Here is a 24,222-nt window from a genome sequence, read left to right on the forward strand (position 1 = left end):
CCCTAAGGGGAGTAACTCCCCCTTTTTTCCCCGTTTCACCCTCCACGCCCACCCCGACATCTGCGTGGGAGATTCGGCTCTCGGTGGGGCCGGGAGCGTGGGGAACCTGCTGTCCCTCGGAAATGGCGACGGTGGTGTTTCTCCTGCTGCCCAGCCAACTCAACCCTCGCCGAGGGGGGCCCGAGGATGCGGAGCTGGCAGAGCCCCTTCCCTCCTTCCCCCCAGAGGGTGCCCATACCGCTCCCTCCACCCCAAAAATGTGCTTCGGAGCAAAATCGGTGATGCCAGCCTGGAGGAGCTCCCGCACCCGGGTGGACACAGGACGGGTCCCACGAGCAACCAGTGCCCACTTTTGGGGAAGGGGGGGGCGGGACAGGAGAGATTTGTCACTATGGTACCTCGGGCCGGGGAAGGAAGGCTTCAAAGCCCCAGGCGCAGCCTTTTGGGGCCTCCCACACTGTCTGGCCCGAGCCCTAATTAGGGCTCAGACCTAATTAGCCGGTGCGGAGGAGGGAGCGTGGGGTCCTCCCTTGGGGGCCTCTGGGGAGAGAGGTGGAGAACCCAGCCGGGAGAAGCTCCCCCCTCTCTCCATCTCGCCGAGGGACGCGCTCCTTTGCGGGGGGGGTGGCACGGAGCTGGGAACCGGGGCGCGGGGAGCGGCGAGAACCGTGAGCCCTGCCCGGAGCAGGGTGGGGGGAGCCCGGGGCACAGAGCCGCCTGTCATCCTCGTCGGTGTGCGGGTGGTTTGCAAGGCAGTAATAACAGTTTCTGCCTCTCCTAGGGCTGATTCGGCTTTCCGCGACATTGACTTATTTATTCAAATAATTATTTATTTACCCCCCCCCCCCCCCGCCCTTCTCAGGAGCTGATTTGGCCCTTTGAAGTGGAAGAGAATAAAAAACTGGGTGGCAGAGGGTGGGAGCGGGGAAAAGCAGGACTGCTGTGACTGGGACGGGCCAGAGTATTTAGCTGCACGAAGCAAGCGGCTGCTTTCAAACCCCGAGCAGAAAACGGGGCGGAGGGCTGGGACCGGGGCTGGGACGCTGACTGCAGCCATAGCGCACTGTCAGCAGCGCACACGGGCACGTAAACAAGTAAATGAGGGAAATCGGAAATGCCAATTAATGTGCTCCGTGAGGTGTTGGGAGATCCTTTATTTCTCTATTGGTTACCGGCAGGAGAGCCTCAACTTCCCTGCCCGCTCCTCTTCTGCAGGATGATTACGATGGAGGACGCGTAGGCCTCCCGGCTTTCTGGGGCTCCGGGCACTTGAGGAACAAGAAAAATGCTCCAGGGCAGGCAGAGGCGGGGAGGTGCGGTGCCTGCTCGGAGCATGGAGTGCTAGGGGGGCGAGGTGACAGAGGGGGTCTGCCCTCCCTGGGGCTCAAACGCCCCCCGCGCTCCGTGCGGCGGCTTCCGAGCATCCTTTCCCCACCCTGGCGGCGGGACGGGATGCGGGGATGCCTCCGGGGGACGGGGAATGCTGCCGGGGGACGGGGCTCTCGGCCCCGAGGGCGCTCCCTCCGCTCTGCTCCTCCGTGCAAGGGTCCTTCCTCCGGGCCCGACTTTAAAAACAAGTTACCATTTTCTCCGGAATCATTTACCCAGTGTATTCTTGATTAAATGACTGTTAACCCTAAGAGACTGATAGGACAATCAACATGCTTTTCCAATCACCATTCTTTTCTTGCCCTTTTTTTTTTTTTTTTTTCTTTCCCCAACGGGGAGTCTCGCTGTAGGTCAAAACCTTGCTTTCTAAAGCAATTAAGTCATATTTTCAAAGAGAAATTAGATTAAAAACACGTCGTGATTAAAGCACCGTGAAAAAGGTCTGCAGCGGGAAGAAAATATTTGGTGCTCGTCCGTAGATTCTCTCACCTACCACCTACTCTGAATGCGTCCTGTATCTTCCAGCATGTCCGGCCCTCATGATTGCAAATAGGCCTGTTTTCAAATGGAAATAGGACTTCCAAACTGATTATGTGTATTGAATCGGAATCACTCGCTAGATCCTCTTGTTTAAAACGTATTGAAAAAAAAAAAAGGCATGATGGTTGTTGCACAGCTCTGAAACTGTCTCCTCCTCATCTCAGGGAGGTCGATCTATTTTGCAACTTTTTTGCGGTTTGAGAATGTTTCGGCTGGATAATTTCGCTGCCATTGTGGCAGGGAGATGCACCGACACACAAACACCCCCTCCCCCGACACGCACACGCACTCACGCACCCCCACTCCGTCAGCCACCACCGCGGAGCCTCCCCTGTCGTGCCCGAACCCCAAGGCACACACACGACACCCCCAAGGGATGGATCCGTGCCTTTCCCCTGCCTCTGCCACCCCATCACGGGGAGCCACAGCACCCCGGCACCACCACGCACAGCACCCCTGGGAAGCCGGGTACTAAAGTCGCGACCCGCCAGCACCTCCCGAGCCCCACGGGACAACGCCACGTCTGGGGTTATCTTTAAAATAATCCGTTCAGATTCCGCAGGACAGTTAAAAAGCGAGGAGAGGAAAGGGGGACAGCGGGCCGAAAGCGGGCAGCCCGGGCTCGCCACGCCGCACACGGGGACGCGGATCTGGGCGGCAGACACCGGGGGGGACCCCGCCGTCCCCCGGGGCAGCCCCGACCCCGCAGCCCGCCCCGGGCTGCCCCTCGGGGTGGAGCGCGTCCAAACTTTCCCATCGCTTCCTCGGGGGTTGCTTTCCGACGGCCAAACCCCAGCAAACGAAACACCAGCAGGGAGCGGGGAGCCCCCCGGGGCCGGGCAGGCAGGAGCCGGCCGGGGCCGCACGGGACACGTCTGAGGTTGCCAGTGCGGGACACCCGCACTTTCACGGTACCTTCGGGAAGACACAAACTGATCCGGCCGCATCCCGTCCTCGGGCTTTTTTGGAGTTACCGCGGAGGTGCCACGCACTACCCCGCCACTAACCCCATGGGACAACTGTGGTGTGGGTGGCAGTGACGGGGCAGCACCGCGGCCCCGAGCCCCACGTCGGGGCGTTTGGGAGCAGCCCCAGGACGGCAGCCCGCGGGTCCCGGACCCGCATTTGCAGCCGTGCCGGATCGGCATCGCCCGGGTGCCAAGGACGAGGGTCTCTGGGGCTGCCTCCTGCACCCCAGCCCGTCCCTGCAGGGCCCCGCATTTCAGAAATAAAGGGCGAGACGGGCGCTGCCCTCGGCAGCACAGTTTCTTTGCTTGGAAGAAACGCAGGGCAAAACCTTCCCGTCGGGGCCGGGAGAGCAGAATCAGGCCCGTCACCCTGAGAACAGCGACCCGAGCCCCGGCGACAACTTTGCCCGTTTGACAAAACCGGGCAGGGGCCGGGGTCGGGTGGCGCTGCCGGCCGGGGCAGCCCCGGGTGGGCACCGCCGGAAAGTCGCGGGAGGGTTTCCCCAGCCGAGCGGCGGCACAGGCCGGCGGGCAGAGCTTTCAATCTTCAAAGTAAGAGCTTTCCCTTTGCAGGCAGTCTCTGCCACCGGGACCTCTCGGGGAACGCCGGGCGCCCCGAACCCTGCGCGCACCGCCCGCGGTGCAGATGCAGGCGGCTGGAGCTTCAGTCCCCAGGCAGACGCACGCACATAGCCTAAAGGCAGCGGTCATCCACTTGCTTTCCTTTCCTTCCCTCTCTGCGATGAGCTAATGCGGAAAGAGGTGAAAGGGACGGGGAGCTGCGTGCACTCCATTTCGCAGAAGCAAGAGCGCGTTTGTAAAGTAACGCACAGGTTAAGAGCAAATGCCCAGACCAAGAAGGTACGCAAGGAAAAGATTGTATTTTTAAGAGCTTTCCTGAGGAACAGCGGCAGCGGCAACAAAAAGTTTATGGAACAAAAGCACGGAGAGAAACTCCAGAAGAACCGTGTCCTAGAGTCACATTATTAGGTCACTAACACACTGAGATGAACTCAGCCACTTCAGCAACACCTTTGATATGAAGCAAAAAAAAAGTCTGTTCCCTCCAAGACCCCAGGTGTGTGTGAGTTTGTCGCCTTCTAGCCCATTATTACTTGCGCAAATTTACTTGATCTCGGAGAAGGACTGTGGTGAAATCCACCAAAACAACAGATGGAAGTGAAGATCTCATACCTCGTTTAGTTTTCTGCATTGTAACTATATATATATATTTTCTTTTCTAAACTCACGTGTACTCGCGCTTTATTCTTTTCCTCTCCCCTGTAAGGAATCACCGTATGGATGAAACGCGAATCAGAACGGTACTGGAAGTTCCCATTGAATAGCTGCAATAAGTCCTACACGTCCACTAAAGTCAGCGATGTAAATTCACTTGCTAAAGCAACGCAGCCTACAAACTGGCTCAACATTACCCGCAACGTCCCGCTGTGTACAAAGGACAGAAATAGATCTCAGAAAACAGTAACCATCATATTCAGATTTAGTGTGAGATTTGTGGCTAGCCAGTAAAACCAGACTGAAGTATCGTTAGTCACCTGGTAAATATATTTAGAATAAACATTTTTTCAAAGTTCTATATGACGGCTCGGGAAAGTGAATTCCTCGTATCTCTCGTAGGTAATGCATTTGTCCATTTGTAAATGTCTTCGCTTCTTAATGTCTCTGTCATTGTAAAAAAAAAAAAAAAAAAAAACCACAAATTCCCTCTTCCACCCTTCCCCTACCAAAAACCTTTAAATCGAATATTATATGTCATAATTAGCATTTTCATCTCTAAGTTTCCCAGGATTTTTTCTGTACAGTAGGTCGTTTTAAGCATCAAAACGAATTTCACTTTCTTTTTACATCAACACATCTTATCCGCCGTCTTACTTATATAGCTGACCAGACGCCTTCGAGAGAAAGACATAGGATATAGAAAACTTTGACCTTACCTGCTCCCTAATGTGCTTGCAGCCAGAAAAAAAAAAAAAAAAAAAAAAAGGAAAAAAAAAAGTCATTCGTATTATTCACCCCTTTGCCAGAGAAGGTAATCTTTCTACCTCATAGCAACAGCCGTACTGGGACAGATCTCTATACACATGTGATACATATAAACAGTATTACCATTTACTTAGGGTTTGGAGATTTTTTTTTCTTTTTTTTTTCTTTTTTTTTCTTTTTTTTTTTTTCTTCCCTGAAGGGGCTCATGAGAGTCAGGCAGAAAAAAAAAATATTTCTCAGCTTTGCTCCCGACACGGCCATGAAAGGAGTGCAATTCTTCAGAAGTCACTCAGCCTTTACCTCTGGGTCCCCTTTGTAAAAGCAGCCGTCACCAGTTGGGCCGGGGCTGCCTTCCCAGCGAGGCCCCCGTACCTGCGCTCTGCCACAAAACTGCTAAAATACTTTTTTTCCCCCCCTGTGGCAACTTGTCCCGGTGTCATCTCGGGGCTGTCTCAGATTACAGTGTTTGGGACCTGCACTTTGAGGACTGTTTTAGGGCAGCGCGCTGCCTTTTGAACTGCCATGCGGGCAAGGCTACACTTTTAGCTGAGCTCCCATCGTTTTTCCCGTGGGATGGGAAGGGTCCGGAGCTGCTCTAGCCTTCCACAGGTCCCAGCCCGGCTCCTCCGAGCGCTGCCCCGTAGCCTCCCAGCAATGGGGACACAAAGCCGCCCCCCCCCCCCCCCCCCCCCCTCGCTCGGGTATGAAACAGCAAATATGAAGAAGCCCTCTGCTATTGTTGCAGTTGTTGCGGTGGTAGTAGTGGTGGGTGGTGAGTCGGTTGTTGTTGTTGTTGTTTTTTCTCTTTTTCCTTTTTTTTTTTTTTCCCCCACTGCCTGCTGTGCCACTCCGCGCACACTTCATGGCACTCAAGCATGAACTCCCATTTACTGCAGGAAAAAATGCCCTCCGCAATTCTCCCACGTTTGCAGGCAGTGCCAGGGTGTGGGGGGTGGAAGGGAATAGCCATTCGTCACTGCATCCCTTTACCTCCCAAAATATGGGGTGCCCACGGTCTCGTGTCGCTAAAAGAACTATATCGCGCAACGTGCATTTCTTCCATCATTTCAGATTTGAACCATGCCCCCCGCCATCCTATTATCCAAGTTCTGCATTGATTACCGAGAGGGCTGAAAATCAGCATATTGGTAGGAGCAAGCGTTTAGACGGAGGCACGTGTTTTAATTTAGGAAAGCTACACAGTAACTAACTTCTCGGGAGTGTTCTCCAGGGAGAGCAGAGATTAAATTACATTTAAAAAAAAAAAAAAAAGCGAAATATCTTCATCCCATTCAAGGCATAACTGGCTTGTACGAAGAATTTTATGATAAAAGCAATAACACAATGTCATAAAAAACTTCTATAAAATTGTTAAAGAGGAGTTTGTTTGCATTTCTCCTGATTGATATGTAAATACAGTTTGAACTGTGTTTGCTCGGTCTCTAGTGCTTAATAAAGAGATGAATTCACCTTTCTGTGGAACAAGTAAACAGACTTTAAACTAAGCCGACATCAGACAAAGTGGAAACGAGTTTATTTAATCGAAACTAAATCTAGTTTAAGAAAGATAAGTCAGTGTACATAATAATCCATTACAGTAATTACACCCACCACCAAATATGTGTTTATGAGGTTGTCGAGACACAATAAAATTCATTTATTTCCCCCGAGGTCTATAATGAAAAGTCACTGTCTGGATGTCTATCAAACATGCTAACTCCAATATATATATTTTTTTTTTTCCTGGGAGGGGGGGACAAAATAGTATTTCTGGGCTGTTTTAATGCCTTTCACTGCTCCTTAGTTTTAAATGTTCTTCAGTTTGAAAGGATGCAAACATTAATTATATCTAAAGGGGAAATGTCGACGTAACTACAGCACTTTCTACCTCGGTCTTGTATATTAACTCCGTGAGAAACTAACCTGAATTTAAAAATACGTAGAGTTCACCCTGCCCTTGTTCCCTGTGCCGGGAGCTGGCAGCGCTGTGACACGCACCAGGAATTCCCAACACTTTCTCCTTGCATCAGAAATAACAGCACTAAGCTCCAGACCCCTCCGTGCCAAGTTTAACATGATGTTATATACCCGAAACGATTATGATCTCAGCAGAAAATGGAAAAAAAAAAAAAAGGAGAAGAAGAAGAAGATAGAAAGAAAAAGGAATATGCTTTGGGTTAGTTGAGACTGTCTCTGTATAAAGCAGGACGCAGTATAAAGAATGAAAGATCTCGAAATTCCTGTTAACGCACGTGATGTTCTCTAGTTAGAAATAAAAGAGGGGGGTGCAGAAAGAATCCGATTTTTTTTTTTTATTCTGACTATTTCTCTTTTTCTCCATCCAAACCAGCACTTGGTGCCCAAGTAACACCGGTTATCTTGTATAAATAAAAGGCTGGAGCTTTCGAAAGCTGCTACTTAAACTAGAGGTTGGTTTGTTTTCATTCCGGGCAATCTGCTTTCTTTCTCTTCAAAAATATGAGCATTTCATAATACCTCTGTAATTCAGAGGTCTTTCAATGACTGTGATTCGCTTCCGTGGCTTAACTGAGGGGATCTGGAGGAAAAAACGAAACCGAGCAGCAGATGCGAAGGGAAACATGCGATGAGAGCCTTTAGGATAGGGGGCTTCTTATTTTGTTACACTCACAAAAAGGATATTTTGGACCCGAGATATAGAGAATTACATGTAGTTCTGTGTTGTCCAATACAAGCTGCTTAACTTGATATGCTTTATATATTTACAGCAAAGTTAATACTTAACTGTCTTGCAGTACCCATAATATTTACCTTACTAACAAACGCACCTCGGTTTCTCAGCTAGGCGCACACACGCACACACACACACACACACACGTGCGCGCACACACGCTTTCTTCATCTGCTTCTTTACAAGCTTCCCAGATCGGTACAGAGAAAAAAAAGGAAAAAAAAACCACACACACAAAAGGAAAAACAAATGGAAAAAAAAACACAGAGAGAGAGAGACAGAAATAAAAAAGAAAGAGAGAGAAAAAAAAAAAGAAAAAAAACTAACCTGAATTAAACTGAGATGCAGTCTGCACCTAACCTCTTGCCTGGGTAACAAGGTTGACGTTTGCAGGAGAAACTGCAAGGTTGTATGTAAGGAGGTGTGTACGTGTAGAAAATTAAATGCATACTTTTAAAGAAAGTTAATTCAAACTACATTTCGTACACAATAAACTATCTTTTTATTTTGATTATAAATAAGGTGGCTGTACTTTCCTTAAAATACAAGTACATAGGAAAACCTTGTAGAAATGATTTTTTTTTCTCTTTTACAAGGTATTAAAACTGGACGCTCTTCAAAACGGCCGCATGTTCTATACTGTCAGCAGGTTCTTCGTTTGTTTCTAGTGGCATTAGACTTTTACCTTCTTTCTCCTCCGTGCCTTTGGCATTTGAACTTCTCCTCCTGGATTACTTTGCTTTCTCGAGCAAAAAGTATCCGAGGTGCCCCCCGCCCCCCGATCACGCTAGTGAATTTGGACTCGATCCCTTCGCTCTCGAGGCTGTGACTCGCGCACGTTTGCTCGTGTCCCTTTTGCACGCTGAGGACAGATCCTGTAGCCCGTTAACTCCCTGATGCAGCTCCCCTCTGCGAAAGGGGTCCGGGCCCCCGGAGGGGTAGGGGCTTTTTGGGTTTGGCAGCATCCCGGTTTGTTTTTCCATCAAGCAGAAAAAAGAAAAGAAAAAAAAATAAAAAAATAAAAAAATAACGGTATGCGGGGAAGGGATGGTCAGGAGGAGGAACCAAAGGGAAATTAAAAAAAAAAAAGAATATTCGTAACGTGTATAATTTATTAGAAGCTTCTTAGGAACTATATTTAAGCCAAATATCTACATAAGTTACAACAGGAAAAGGCGGCGTGCGCAAATAACAAACTGCCAGAGGATTTACGACGGGGCGATCAGTGTCCATAAAAAGGTGGGGGTTGGTTTGGTTGATTGTATTTTTTTTTCTTTTTACAACAAAATATACAGGCTACTAAAAACTATGGGTTTAGTCCAACTTTTGACAGCATTATACAGCTACAGGTTCACATCAAACGTAAGGAGGAAAATAAAAGCCAAGCCTTTGATGACTCCACGTCTCCATCCGCTGGCCCTGGCGGCGGGGCTGGGAGAGGAGACCGGGGGGAGGGGGGAAGCTGCTTCTTGTGTCTGGGTGACGCGAATGTTTTTTTGGGGAAAACCACCCCATCCCCCAAAATCTCTATATTTACATGCAAGTCCTAGACGCTGGCAAAGTGTACATTGTTTGAAATCCAAGTCTTCAGACCATGCCTAACGATGGTCCCCTTTCTGCAGACTGCTCCGTGGTTATTAGTCAGAATTTTTTTTAACACCCCATACAATAACCTTGGGAAAAATAAGAAAAAAAAGAAAAGAAAAAAAAGACCCAAAACCATCAACAGCAACAACAAAACGAAATCAAAAAAATTAAGTCACTTTCTCTCCCTTTCTCTCTTATGGGTCCTCAGAGAACCACTCAGTAAAATGGAAAAAAAAAAAAGCTTTAAAAAATAAAGAAAAAAGAAAGAAAAGAAAAACACCCAGCAGTTTGGACAGGACAGAGATTTGCGTGACTGGGAAAATCTGCTTTCTTTTTTTTTTTTTCCTTTTTTTTTTTTTTTGTTTTGCTCTGTTTAATCCTTTCACCAGGTCCTACCGTATAGCAAGGTGGAGCAAGACATGGCAGTGCCATAGTCAGAAGTAGAAGAGTTTAGGTGAGACAAACTGGAGACTTGGCTCTGCAGAGAGGAAGGGCTGGCCGAGTGCTGTCCCATGTCAGGAGACTGCCCCGCACTGTTTGTCTGGTGGCTCTGATGCTGTCCGAGGCTGTTGCCATTGGTAGCCACTGTGATTGTTGTAGCTGCCTGCTGCTGATGGCTCTGGATCGCTGCTGTGGGTGTGTTGGAGCCTGCTTGGCAGGGCTTGCCATCCTTTACAAGCACTGGCACTGCCACCCTTCTGGGAGACTGCTGCTGCTGGCAAGAGCCGTTCTCCTGTTGCATCTGCTGCTGCGCAGCCTTGTCTTTGGCCTGGCGTTTCATCTTGTAGCGGTGGTTCTGGAACCAGATTTTGACCTGAGTCGGGGTGAGGTGTATCATGCTGGCTAAGTGTTCCCTCTCAGGGGCGGAGAGGTATTTCTGCTGCTTGAAACGTCTCTCCAGCTCGTAAACCTGGGCCTGGGAAAAAAGGACCCTCCGTTTCCTCCGCGGCGTGCTCTGGAGCGGGGCCATGCTCTTGCTCACGTCCCCCAGGGAGCCGAGGCTGCCCATGCCGCCCATGTTCATGCCCGAGGACGGCGCCATGAAGCGGGAGACTGCAAGGGAGAAGGCGGCACGCTTTCAGCAGCTCGGCTCGGCTCGGCTCGGCTCATTTCCCCCGCGCTCCCGCAGCCCCCCAGCCCCGCAGCCCCTCGCCCCCGGGCCGGCCCCCGCCACCCAGCCCGGCCCCGCCGGGGGTCCCGGGGTGCCCCCGCTCCCACCCAGAGCCCCGAGCCGGATCGGGACCGGCTCCCGGCCGGCCCGGCCCCGCTGAATAAAGGCTCCCGCCCGCCCCTAGCCCTGCCCGGGCCGAGCCCCGCCGGGGGCGCCTGGATGTGACAGCCCGCCGCGGCCGGGGGCTCCGCTGGGACCGGGGGCTCCGCCGGGGCCGGGCCGCCCGCTCCCCACCCCGCGCCCTCGGGAATGCGGTTCCTGCTCCTCCGGCTCCCCCTCGCCCTCCCGCTGCCGGGCGGCGCCCACGGGCAAGGGCAGAGCCGGCTCCCTCCGGCCCCCCCCGGCCGTAACGCCGCCGGCCCCCCCCCGCACTGGACGGCGAGCCCCGGGCTCCGGCGCCCCGGCAGCGCGAGGGTCCCCAGCTGCCTCCTCCCGCAAGCAGCCCCGGGAGGCTGCCGCGAAGCCGCCCGGCGGAGAAGGGATGGGGCACGATCCGGGGGCAGGGGGAGGAATGGGGAGGGGGTGGGCGGCTGGAATCCGGACCCACTTTCGTCCTGTCGCGGAGCCCCCGGCGCCCGCGGTGCGGAGGGGCGAGGGGCGCAGGCACCCCCCGCCGGCCACCCAGCCCCGGGCTCACTTACTTGAGGAGAAGCGGGGGTCCGGGTTGGTGCCGTACCATCCTGTCGCCGAAGCGCTGTTCCGCATGGTGTCCTGGTAAGGCGGGAGCTCACTCATGTTGCCCAGGTTCCCATTGCAGTAGCCCCCCATCGTAGCATGGGAGAGCTGGGGGACCCCTGCCGCTGTCATATGGTAGGCGGCAGTCACTGTTCCGTTGTGGCCCATGGGGTGCTGCTGCATGGCCGGCTGAGAAACCTGAGACTGTCTGTAGGCTGACAAGGGAGCCCCCAAGTTACTGCCCTCCATGCCCACTTTCTTGTAGCTTTCCTCCAAAGGACTCAAGATGTCAGACACTGAGAAAGGAGTCGTATGCTTTGGGCTCATCGACATGATTCGGCGGCTGGGGAAAAAAAAAAAAAAAAAAAAAAAAAAAAAGGAAGGGGAGGCAAATCTTTTTTTTTTTTTTTTTTTTTTTTGCCAAATATTCTGGTGTTGCCTTAACGCCGATCTTGTTGGATGTACACGTAACCGAGTGGACGAAGTCCGCCTTAATTGGATTGAGTGGAGGCTCAGGGCTGCCTTTCGTTTGTTTTAGCCAGACGCCAGGTTTTAGGCTGCCACCAGAGGCGGGGCATAGGCACTAAAGCAACAAGACAATAGAAGCCTACATCTTGCCCAAGATAATTAGCTTACATGCTGATGACAAGGTAAACACCTTTAAGTTTTACTTGTCAGGATTTTTTTTTTTATGTCTTTAAAAAAGAGAGAGAGAGAGCGAGCGGCAGGGCGAGGGAAAGAGAGGGAGACCCCGTGAGCAGAACTCATTTTATTTTTCTCGGGGGTGGCAATATTGTGGACGGGGAATCGAAGGCAATGAATGCGAAAAGACCCCCATTTGACTGGGTGAAAGGATTTCAAATCAGCTCCCGGGTGGCAAGGCTGTCAGCCCAGCCTTTGTGAGAGCCGGGGGGACGGGGCTGGATGCCGGTGAGCAGAAGGACCGAGTTCCCCTCTCCCCCCACCAAGTTTGCTCGGAGGAGCCCCGCAGCCGGTGCGCGGCTCTCCGGGGGCCGGCTCCCGGGGCAGGGCCACCGCTCCCGGCGCCCCGCACACCCCGCACCGAGTGCCAGGCTCCTCGGCTGGCTGGGGGCTGAGCAGCACTTGGGATTTAGCAGCTCGGGAGCCTTGCCTATGTCTTCCAAGACCCCCAGTGTGAGACCCCCAGTGCGAGGATCGTTTCTCTCCCTAAAACCACAAGTTCTGTTCACCTAGGGCTTTTCTCCCCCCTCCCCCCCCCCTTTTTTTTTTAAACCTCAGAGAGAGGCGGAAGATGTAAGTTTGCAAAAACGAGCAGTAATTTAATTGTCTGGGGCGACACACTGCTGAAAAATAGGTTAGCGCAAAATGTCGCTCGGTATTCTCGAAGGCAAAGACTGTCACAGGCTCTCGTGGTCCCTCTGAACCTGAAGCTGCTTTCTAAGGTTATTTATATAGCGCGGGAGCTGGATGGAGAAAACCTCTCAGGTCATCTGCTACATCACCTTGCCAATGAATTCCCTGCCGCTTCGAATAAACTGCAATTTCTGGCACTTTCGAATCTGTTCTCGGATCCGGTGTGAAAACAAAAGCGAGCCCCTTCACAGCCACACACACGTACATGCAGCCAGCAGCTAATGTCACCCGGGTCTTTGAAGAAATCTCCCAAGTTGTCCAGCATCTCCAAAGCTTATATTTCGGGGTGTTCCCGGGGGGGAACGAGAAACCTCCACTGAGAGTTCAATGCCCCGGCCTACAGTCCTGGGAAATTCATTTCATAAAGCGATTACCTGAATATTAAGAAAATTACAGCGAAGGTACAGTTAACCCAGTGACTTTGAAGTGTCAAGTAACTATTTAGTAATTGCACTTGTAAATATGTTTGTGCTCGGCTGGTTTGTGCTTAAAAATGCAAAAGTGCACTTGCTACCCGGGAATAACTAAATATCTTTGTCTAAAGTGGCAGCATAAATAGCCGGTCGCTTTGTGACTGTGCTTGATATTAGTACATAAGGATCATTTTGCTTCAATTGGGAGGCTCTCATTCAGTAGGCAAGAAACCGTTTAGGAGAAAGTAGGTTCCCGTATGAGATTTAACATCCTTCAAGTGTAAGCCTCAGCCTTGATTACACTTTAGAGCTCTGCAAGAGGCGAGCTTTTCCACACAAATATAATCGGGGGGACTTTCCTTCAATCAGGCCTTCAGCTCTCCTACATCATCTCAGCTGCCTCGGCACCAGCTCCCTCCGGCCCGAGTGCCCCGAAGTGGGCTTGGTGTGGGTCCGCTGGGCCACCAAGGGCACGGAAGGGCGACTTTAGGCTACAAGGACAGCTGCTTTTAGCACATCCTCTTTTCTTTCCAGATCTTTAGATCTTATCTTTCCAGATCCCTGGAGCATTTCTTCCCCATCCACCACCATCACCACCCCGCCTTTTCTCCCCTCTTTCTGCGCGTGTTTTTCAGAAAGGTATGCTGTTTTGCTCTTACAGAGAGAGACACTCGACCTTGCCTGTTTGTTTGCTTGTTTGTTTTTGTTTATGCTTGCCCCTGATTTCTCACACATCAGCTCCGTGCCTCTTTTATTAGCCTTAAAAAAATAGGGGGTGGATGGAAGGTAAAAAAAAAAATTACCAAGGGATCCTCCAAAAGGCTGCGGTGGATTTAAGTCAGAGATGAGGGCTGGCGAGGGTTGCATGGTGCAGGGGCAGCGGCTGCTGCTCTGCGGGGATGGAGCTGGGGGGCGGCCGGGGGCGGGCAGCGCTGGGTGCCCGGTGCCCACCGCCCGCCCTACGTCTTCCCGGGGCGCGGCGGCGGTCGCTGCTTTCACCGCTGGCTCTATTGATTCCCCCGCTCGAAGGAGCGCTGCTTAAATCGCCTCCGAAAGCCTGCTCAAGGAGATTAACCCGAGGCAGTCCTGCCTTGGCTCTGCGCGGGGTCTTGTAAAGGGGAATTAAAGCGAGAGCTCTTCATTCCGCCTTGGCTGGGCAGCGGGGTGAAAGTCTCTTGGCAGGGCTGATCGGTTATTTGTAAGGACATCGGCGCGCAAACGGGCACAGCTACACCCCTCAAGGTCCCAGCAGCACCTTTTAGCCCCTCTGGATAGATCCAGTGGAAGAGAAGCGGGTCAGCCGCTGGTCCTTCTTTCCCGCCCCAAAATTAACTTTGCCAGGGCAAGTCAAGCCGCGGAAAACGGCGAGAAAGCTTCCTTGCTGTTGCTCTGCCCCGACCGCGCACCCTTTTCCTTGCAACCATCCACCCAAGTTTTGCTCTCCAGAGCTGTCCCCCGCTCCCCTCGGGGGGTGGTCGCCCCGACAGGGTCCTGCCTAGGCTGCCTTTGGTGATGTGCTCGTTTACCTGGTGATGCTGCTTAGTAAAACGCTCGAGTTAAAAGGAAATGCTAAAGGAGGAGAGCAGGGAAGATGAGATGCGTTTTGCCTGGTGGAAGCATTTTCATGAGAAAGGCTCGGTCTTCACCCCGTGTTTGCAGAATGCGGCTACACGGACGTCCCTTCAATAGCTTCTGACCCCACACAATCCGTTTGATAACACTCGAGAGGTGGAAGAATGGGAGACTTTGTCAATCAAATGGTGCCAATCCCAATGGAAACGGTGCCACCAAGACCGCAGCGCGTTTCCTCATCAACTGGATTGCGGGGGCTGGGAACTCAAGGATCAGCTTTTGAAAGTGCGCGCAGGGCTCTCCAAAGACAACAATGTCTTTTTTATGCGAGCCGCTGTGCCTTCCCAACGGGAATCAAATGTGCTCGTCCAGCCAGAGCCGCGGAAGGGCTGCAGCAGGACTTGCCACCCATTTCGCCGGGCGGGGGATGGAGAAGGGGGGGTCATTTCTGCCCGCTCGGGCGTCCAGCTCAGCTCCTTGCCCTGAGCCTGTATCCCCCTCCTCCGAGCCCTTTCGGCGGGCGGTGACGGCCCCGCACCTTTCCCCCGCAGGCAGAGCTCACGGCCCAGCACCAGGCAGGTGCCGACCCCCCCGGCGCAGCCGGGCTCGGGGGGCAGAGGGCAGGGGCCCAGGCAACGTGGGGGCGAAGCCTTCCTCGGCACAAGCCTCACTTCTCAGGCACCGGTTCCTAACACGAGGGGACGAGGCCCCCGTGATCCCATAGGGTGCCACTGAGACACGCGTGACCCTGGAGCGGGACTCAGGGTGCTGTGCGGAGGGTTCAGCCCCTGCTGGGACAGCCTTCAAGCGGGCACGGGGAGTGCTGGGGAGGAACTCCCTCTTCCGTCCCGGTTATCAGCACAAGCCTAACGCACCAAGAGACAGATTTAAAATCCCCTCCCAAAGCCCTGCGCCTGGACGAGGGGAGAGGCACCCGGCGCCCCCTTCCATTCGTCCCCCTCCCGTCCGACAGAGAAACTCCGGCCCTGATGCACGGTGTCGTGCCGTGCCCCCCGCAAACGAAGCGTGCGCACAGCGCATCCTGCCCAGAGACCGCTCCGGGAAGGAGGGAGCGGAGGGGACGTTTCCGCAGCCGCTGCGTGGGGCGGACCTGTGTCGCTGTCATTGCCGGCCCCGGGCAGGGCGCCGGGAACCGCTCCCTGCCTGTGCAGCACATGTTCAGGCGTGTGAGGCAGGGTCGTCCTACACAGGCACCCTCCCTGCAAGCGCCCCCTCGGCACAGAGCGCGGCTGGGGCGAAAAACTGCCCGTTGGGCTCATCGGGACAACTCCCCCCCCCCCCCCCCCCGTGGAACAGCCCCCCTGCCTTGCATATTTCGTTAGGCTGGGGGCAAATCTGCCGTGTACCGGTCGCGACCTCGTCCCCTGGAGTGGGAATCTAAGCAAGCAAACGAACCAGCCAAAGCCCCAGCCGAAAATCCTCACCCCTCCGCAGCGCACGCACAGTTGCTCCTCCAGCTGCCCAGGGCGTGGAGCATCTCGCATGCAGGCTTCCTCGGGGCCCCTCCGTGACCGGTCGGTCCCCTCCGGCCCCACTGGCAGGGCTCCGTGCGAGGGCAGAGCGGGCTCCTCGCAGCCCTCGCCCCTCCTTCCCCAATTCCTGGCGGGCGGCCGAAGCTTTCTGCCCTAATCCTCCGACCCCCCGGCTTTTCCTCCGCCGGGCCGTTCCCGGCCAAGAGGGCCAGGGAGGGGCCAGGTGCCAGGTGCCAGGGCAGGGTTTTTGGAGCCGCCTCGGCCCGGCGCCGCTCCGCTGCTGCCCCGGGAGGGGCGCGGGTGCTCTTGTCCGTAGTGGGAACAGTGGGAACGGGCGGGCGGCGGCAGCACCCGAGCCGCGTCTGAACCGCGAGCTGCCCTGGCACCGCTATAGTTCGCAGTTAGCGAGCTGACCCTACTAACAGTCCACGTCTGAGTCCCTTAATGTCCGTAGTTTGTCACTGTCGCCACACTGTCACTGCGTGCACGCAGGACTCGGTGTGGCCCCAAAGCCGCTTTGATACGGCCGAGTCAGGAGGGGATTTCAGCGGAGGTGGTTGCTGAGAAAATTTGGAGAAAGTTGTGCTGTAGATACTTAAAAATATAGGCATGAATTATAAAGGTACAAATACATACGTAAACACTTCTTATCGCTACATACCTACAAACAAAATCCTACCAGGATCGAACTATTTAACAGTTTTTAGATACAGCTATCAGTAATTTATATTAGATAACTCAGGAGTTACGTGCTTGTGTATATACACCCAGTTATGCACACACATACTGGGGGTTACATGCCTCTGGGAGCGGGTATGCGGGAGCATATATTTACGCACACATATCTCGTCCTCAGCCCTGTCGCCTGCAAATATTTCCAAAAGGAACTCGGCTTGCAAGTGGCTGGCCTGGCACCCTGCCCTGCCCTCCCTGGGCACGGGGCCCCACGGGGGAATGGGATCCCTAGGTGCCCCGGCTTTGCTTCCGAAGCCTTCCCTCGCCCCCAGGCAGCCCCGGCCAGGGGATGGGGGAGCCGCTGCTTGCCCCGGGCTCTCTGCGGGCCGAGGGCTCCACGCAGGGCTCTTAGGGCCGGGGCTGGGGTTGGGACTGGGGCCGGGGCGCTCCCCCGCACCCGCCGGGAGTACGTGCGCTGGCGGGAAGGCGACCTTTCCCCCTCGACCTTTCCCTGGGGGTAACCAAAGCTCCCTTTTATTTTCAATGTCACTTCGGAGTTTGCCTTTTGTTCCCCACTACCTCTCGCTTCCAGGGATACGGGCGGCTCCCCGCTGGCTCGGGGAGGGGCGAGCGGTTGCAAAGATATCTCATTTAAAAACGACAATGGAGCCCTTTCGACCAGCCCGGGTGGTGCCCGAGCTTTATTTTCGGGCTGGGGGAAGGGAATTGTTTGCTTTACTTTTGTTTTCCCAGCAAAACTCGAGGGCAAGTTACAGGAGGGCTGCGGGCAGCCCCTGCCCTTCCTCTTTGCCGCAAGGTACCGGGCAAGGCCACCCAGCCGCGAGGCTCCGGGCGCATCTACCCGCAGCTCGGCTGCCAGGCTTCTAAGGCACCGAGGTCTCCCTTCATTGTCCCCTCTGCTCCCCCGCCTACAGCTCGGCCTGAGTTCCCCCCAGCGCTGTAACTCGGCAGGAATTGCCGGCTGCCCCGTTGTGCCCTCGGCTGGGCTTTATGTTATTATTTATTTATTCTGCGAGAGCGATCGCTGCAAGGTGAGACACCGCACTCGTGCTCCCCAGGCTCCGGCGGAGGCCAGGAGGCTCCCAGCAGTGTCCCGGGAACTCTGTGTCGGGTCCGGACCCCCGCGGGCCTCCGGGCGGAGGCGACCCACAGCAGCCTCCGCTGGCGGCCGGGGGAAGTGCAGTCCCGGCCCGGGAAGCGGGGCTTGCACCCGCCTGTCCCTGCCGACCTTTTGTTGTCGGAATTCTCCCTAAAGAGACAGCGAGCCAAGATGAAGACAAAGAAAGCAAGAAACAGGATGGGATTTTGCTCACTCGTCCTCGTAGGAGGTTGATGTGTTGGGTGGGTCTTTGGCAGTCTTTGCTGTTTCATCTGTGTGTTGCTCCAGACCTAGAGGGAAGGATTAGCTTCTTCGAATGTTGCTGCAGCTCCTCTTCAACACTCACCCACAGAGGTAGCTTGGCCTCTAAGCAGGATTATTCCCCCTCTCGGGAAGTATCTGCGATTAGCCTTGATCAAGAGGAGCCGTTTGAAAATTTGTGCCTGCACCAACTGTTCACTTTCGAACAGCATAGTCTACAGTTTCAAATTGTGCTCTTGCCAATTCATGGTCACATACACAAATGATCTCACTCAAAACCTGCCTGTTGGGAGTGACAGTCCCTCTTCCCTGTCTGCTTCCTCCCCTTGAGCCCATGGTTCCCATGGATGTAGTCTGTAGGGCTGGGCTCTGCTCCCCCTCTGCAGGGGCAGCCTGGCTGCCCCACGCCCTCCTCACAGTCCAGGAAGGGCATCTGCCATGCCACTGGGGGCTGAAGGCCTCAGAGGTAGAGCTGAGATGGGTTGGTGAGCTGAGGTCTGGTAGGGCCAGACTGACCAAGCTGCCTACTGTAAATGGCAGGTGGATTTATTTCTCACATGAGCCTTAAAGTCAACATCACCCCTGAGTCTTAAAAGTAAAGAAACCACAACTTGCTCGGCCTTGATTTTCTTCCTTTCTTTCCTCAGGACAGAGGACACAGAAGGTTTCCTTCAGAAAGAGGACCATTTCAGAAGCCCAAGGGCAATTCTAGGGATGTTTCAGAAGTCTCTTTTTCACTTCATGGGAACCAGAGTCTCCTGGGAAGATCATGCCCTCAGTCTGGCTAGTACAACTGGTAGGTCTAGTTAAAAGCTGATGTAAAAAGCTGAGCACAAAAGGAGTCATTTGTAGTGAAACCCAACAATAAACTTTATTGGTCCTGCTACCAAACCCATTAACAAAGCTGTACATTCTGAAGCATTGTTTCCAGGCCTGCATTTTGTTAACTAGCTTCTGACATATATATGGCCCAGACTACTGATGTAACAGGTGAATTCCTCTTGCCAGGAAGGAGTTCGGTTCAGTTACTTGCTTCCACTAGGTCAGCCCCTACGTACCACCCTCTCAAGAGTTTTCTGTTGTAAGCAGGGTCTTAGACCATCCTTGTACAGGAAGCTGTACATGGTATACATGGAAGGTACGCAGGGTATAGATGGCAAGGAAGATCAGCTTGGGCTGTGAGACCTGTCCCACAGAAGGAATCTGACTACTCTGACAACAGCTCTCATTGCCTCTAAGACAATGGGGTCAGATAGAACATCCTGGAAGCCAAGATTGGGCTCAGATCAGGCTCCATCAACTGGACTACCCCGCAGTACTGTATCTTTCAAAGTGTGCTGTAAAAACAGTATATGCTTCTCATTCACTTCAACACCACCTTCCTCTGTTGTTGCTGGCACTGATCTCTCTTCCCTTTGGATGTATTAATAACCCATAGAGCAGGATTCTTTGGCTCCCATAATACTACAGGGTTGGCAGCAGAGTTCCACTTAAAACTGAATTCTGACCAAAATGTTTCACATATATAATAAAAGACAGGCTCAGCCTTGCAGAAACTTTCTTCCTGGAGTTGATAAACAAGAAGGAAAGAGTGAAGTTCAGCTTGAGGTTCACTTGGGTTGAAGGACCAAAAATTAGAGACAAAAAAAAGCCTATTTGTATTGTAACTAAAAAATGCATCCAAGAAGTTTCTGAAGGTCCAGAAGTATCTTAACTTTGAATTAGAATAGTACTTTCTATTCACATAAAAATCCTAAAACATGTGCTAAAGCAAGTCCTTGCTAGCAGCTTTATTTTCTGTTTCCCCAGACATTAATCATTATTAGCATTCTAGTGCAGAAGAGTCTCCATGTAGCAGGACTATCTTCTAAATTACTTTGGATGATAGACATAATGAAGTTAAAAATTTCACTCATCTTTGCCCTGTCATAAATGAAAGCACATATTATACTCATTCAAAAAATAGCTAACCATAGAGTTAGGTTCAAGTTACATTTTCAATGTAGAAATGTTTATGCTTAAAAAGCCTAGATACTTTCTTGGAAGTAGTTTAATGATGTAAAATAGTCCATTAATGGATTTTGACTACTGTGCAGTTTTTAAAATAATGTCCCTTATAATTAGTTGTTTCATCATTCCTTTATGTGCTTTGCTTATTTCGAATTCCAGGGAAAGAAGACTGCTAAACTGATATAATGAGATAATATCCTTCACTGGCATAAGTAAGGATATGAGATGGACTGCTACCCACATGGGTAATTATACATGCTTCGTTTCCACAACTGGAACCAGAATGAATACTCTACAGCATTTTACTGTCTTTGAATAACATTAAATGAAAAAAACAAGTGAGTAACTTGTTTACGTATTAGTATTGGAGAAAGCAACCTGAGCTGGCTGTCCTTGAGTCTGCAGAGTCAAACTCATTCAGTGGGCACTTAACACAGGCCTAGGGAGAAAAGCCACTTTGCTACTGACATATATACTTGCTGTGCTGGCTCTGCTGCTCCATGGGGTGCTGGCTCCAGGTTCCCAGGGACAGGTCACCAGAAGGCAAGGAGAGGATCACAGATTTGTCCACTTGTGAGAGACAAGCTTTGCCGATGATTAAACTTGACACTTCCATCCCATCTTCTCTGTAGGATCTCAAAGCACTCCAGGATTGTTAATGGGCTTAGGGTGAGAGGAAGAAGGATTACATGCACCATTTTGGGATGGGATAAGAGGCAGAGATTTGGCTCACAGTCATATGTGAAACAGGTGGGTCCACATCATCTGTTTCTTCTAGAGACCTGTTCTGACTAATGAATGGAGGCAGATCTGCCTAATGCCTGCATAGACCTCTCTGGCAGCATGGCTACTACAGGCTGCTCTCACAGCAGAGAGGCAGGGCTTCTGGTGAAAAGTGCCTGTGCAGCCAGAGGAGCTCAGTGCTGCAGACAAATGAAACCTCCAGTGGCCCCTCACCCGCACCAGATGGAGAGCAGGTTAACAAAAAAAGAGAAACAAAAAGAAAAAGAAAAACATTTGGGTGACTCAGCATCTCCACAGTTCCTCCTGATGGGGTTGCAAACAGGACTGCAGGATGTGCTCAGGAGCGCGTACATGCTGCCATCACCTGCAGGCAGGGGTCTGTCCTGCCACTTTGCCACCTGTGGCCCAGGGCTCTCCCAGCGTGAGAAACAAGGATTGCATTTAAATTCAGTGGGAAGAGTCTCTGGTACTTACAGCCTTTAAAGCTTGCACTGCAAAACCTATCAAGGAGTACTTGCTTTTCATTATTGCATTTTGGTGCTTTTTCAGTAAAAAAAAAAGCTTTGTCCTGAATGTAGCCTGGAAACATCAAATGGAAATACATATTGCATGAAGCAGGGGTTTCCAAACAGATCTTGCTTTGGGTACTGCTTTCTGCAGCAACCATAGCTGCTGGCAGCTGGAGTTGTTGGTGTCAGCCCTGGCCAGGGCTGCTGACTGTGGTGGTGGCTGCTAGGACTGACTTTGTACCAGTCTGCCCATTCCACCTCCATCTCCCCAGCCTCTTGTCACCCCTCCCAGTATGAGGATGCCAGCCATAGCTCTCCTAATCTTTCTTCCAGCCCCACAGTCCTTTTTCTCCTTCTTCCTCCTATCACATTTTCAGCAGCTGACCAGCACTGCCAGCGTAATTGCAAGAGGTGACTTTGGTGCTGGAGACTGTGGGACACTGCTTGTGTCCAGGTACAAGCATCACAGCTGAGCACCTTTCTACATAACACTTGGAGTACTCTGAGTACCAGCAGTACCATGCAGGCTGCAGGGTCTTCATGCCTAGGAAAGAGCTGTGAATTACCATGACCAACCACTTTCAGAAATAAATAATAATAATAACGTGTCTGAAATGTTTTTGAAACTTGTACCTCTAAGAAATGTGGCTTCTGTAGGAAATTTTCAATGAGCTGTGGGTGCTCAGCTCTCCACGGCCTGTTCCTTGCGAGGCATAATGCTCTGCTGAATGTACAGCCCTTTGAACTGATGGGCTTCTCTAAATTTTCCTTTTCTGATTAAATTATTATGTATTCTGCATTTACACAAAATGGCTAGAAATGCAGAACTTTGCCTTCCTCTCAATCTGCATGTCATTCCTTTACGAAGCTTGAAAATATTTTTTTTTTCATGTGATATTTGTTCATTTGGCTGTGCTGTATACCCAATTAGACTATTCTGCTGCAGATTCAGAAATGAGAACAGTTCCACCTCCCTCGCATGCAGCGCCATTTCTCTTCAGTTTCATTTCCCTCAGGGTCACTGTTAGGTGATGATATGCAGTAATGTCCCCAGCGAGGTGCTGTTTCCATTAGCTTTCCCCTTCAGAGTTGGTCAGAGGTCTGAATTCTTACATGATTTGTTTTCTTGGCTTCTTAGGAAATAAGGTTCAGTTCTGATCCCTCTTCTACACAGACGAGAAATGCTCTGCTTTCAAATATTTCTTCCTTCTCTAATAAGACAGTGGTTCTTACCTCTGTTGTTAAACCAAGCAGAATGTTTCACTGGATGATTCTTTAAATCTTTATTCAATACTGTTTATATAAAAATGGTTTTAAAAGCAGGAAGAAATCACATGGCAGAACATATCATGCATATCCATACGTCCCTGTTATGAAAATAGCAGAGAATGCTCCCAGATGCATCTACATGGAATACAATGAGAAAGCAAAGAAAAAATCCACCTATGGAGCACAAAGCATTTTCTGCAGATGGGTAAAAGCATAAGCTCCATACTACAAGGATGCGATAAGCTCAGTAGATGTAATCTTTGCTGAATCAAACATGATTCAACATACAATGTGCTTTCAGTTATGCTATTTTGGCAACTGCCTTCAGGGGAGGAGGAGGAATGACAAACCAAGTGTGACAGGTTCCCTTTCTTCCCTCAATGAAGTGTCGTTTGAAAGTTTATCTTCTTTCAAGCACTGAAATGGCTTTTTCTCTGATCGTGAAATTCTAACATGTGGGGGCACTTCAGTGCCTTGCTGCACTTTAGCTTACAAGAGCGGTTATTCCCTTAAAGTTAATATTACTCAGTAGCCTTATATTGGCTCTTCACACCACTTGAGGCCCATGGTAGGGCTTTGCAAGAGAAGCTGGAGACAAATGGCCCTGTACTTTACCATCATGGGCCTTGAATAAGCTGCTGTGGAAGTGGGCTTGGAGACAAATTAAGGCTCGCATATCCAGGGAATCAGTGATCTGCAAATTTGGAAGAGGGGTTTTAGAGATGCAGTGACTACTATTGGAAAATCAGAAGAATTATTACTTATATAGTCAAACCTATCAATAAATACCAGGGTTGGGGTGAATTCAATCACCAATCAGGTCTTCTAGTTTTATTGATCTTTCCATGCTTTCAATGTATATTTCCTATAGTTATCATCTACATTTACCTGGGTCATCAGTAGACATCATTAGTCATCAGTAGACATTGTATTGTAATTAAAGCTGGCAAGCTTAAACCTTATCATTTTCAGCAGAAGATATATATATATATATTTTTTTTCTGAATTTGCATCTTTTTCTGTTAAACAAACCTAACTGAATCTCCACTTGGGTGTTGCCTGCCCACATTTTTCTCTGTCCCCCAACTCCATAGCTGGACAGCATCTCCCAGCTGCATTGTTGATTACAATTTTATGTTATCAGAAGTTGAATTTTCTCTTCTGAAAATCTCTCCTTTTCTCTGTTTCAATACAGAAGCAAAGCAGATGTCAAATATCAAGGTTGTCATTTTTTCTGTTTGCTTGTTTTTCCTGAGAAAGAAACTTCACCAAAACTCCTGTTGTTTTGATAAATGCTTTGCTCTGGTTTCAGAAGAAATATCAGTTTTTTCTGTGGTAGAAAAAGTACAGTTTGCAGCCATCTCAAATTGAAATTAAAAACCCAGTTGCTCTGAGTTATTAAAATTGTTCTGAGTAACCAAATGCCAATGAGAAAACCCAATAGTTTGGACTTCTTTTCTGGGAAGCAGAGAGCTGTGGAAAAAACTCATAAACTGGACATCTGCATGTCTAATGGTTGGCAGAAACCTGCTCATTTATACAGGCTGAATAGTTAACAGCAGATAAGATATTACCCATCTGGTCTTATACTATGATCTAGACTGCAGAACTCTTTTGTCTGCAGAATAAAGTTTTGTCAAGACATCTTGTTTCACTATTCTAGAAAGTCTTCAGCTAACCATTACACTCAGCTGACCACATTAATCATCACTGTTGT

At 51.0% G+C, this 24,222-nt stretch overlaps 1 protein-coding gene and 1 long non-coding RNA gene across 2 annotated transcripts; one reads left to right on the forward strand and one right to left on the reverse strand.

The window, feature by feature from the left end:
• Positions 1-9,525: 9,525 nt before the first annotated feature.
• NKX2-1 (NK2 homeobox 1) lies at positions 9,526-16,146 on the reverse strand. Its single transcript, XM_013185561.3, has 3 exons — positions 15,870-16,146; positions 11,011-11,387; positions 9,526-10,251 (listed from the first exon to the last, which is right to left on the reverse strand). Exons 1-3 carry the CDS (start codon positions 15,920-15,922, stop codon positions 9,581-9,583), a joined length of 1,101 nt encoding a protein of 366 aa, XP_013041015.1. The 5' UTR covers positions 15,923-16,146; the 3' UTR covers positions 9,526-9,580.
• Positions 11,604-21,404, forward strand: LOC136790934 (uncharacterized). The gene is made up of 3 exons (XR_010831842.1): positions 11,604-11,694; positions 20,143-20,228; positions 20,616-21,404. It is a non-coding gene; the product is annotated as an uncharacterized lncRNA (long non-coding RNA).
• Positions 21,405-24,222: the final 2,818 nt, after the last annotated feature.

The sequence above is a fragment of the Anser cygnoides genome, chromosome 5 (genome assembly GCF_040182565.1).
Source record: "Anser cygnoides isolate HZ-2024a breed goose chromosome 5, Taihu_goose_T2T_genome, whole genome shotgun sequence".
In the NCBI taxonomy this organism is placed as follows: domain Eukaryota; kingdom Metazoa; phylum Chordata; class Aves; order Anseriformes; family Anatidae; genus Anser; species Anser cygnoides.

Coding starts and splice junctions, on each gene's coding strand:
- NKX2-1 (XM_013185561.3), bottom strand. CDS start 15,922: ATGCTCCACGCCCTGGGCAGCTGGAGGAGCAACTGTGCGTGCGCTGCG. Junction 11,388..15,869: donor TGTGCGTGCGCTGCGGAGGG/GTGAGGATTTTC, acceptor TTTTTTCCCCAG/CCGCCGAATCATGTCGATGA. Junction 10,252..11,010: donor GGACCCCCGCTTCTCCTCAA/GTAAGTGAGCCC, acceptor TCTCCCTTGCAG/TCTCCCGCTTCATGGCGCCG.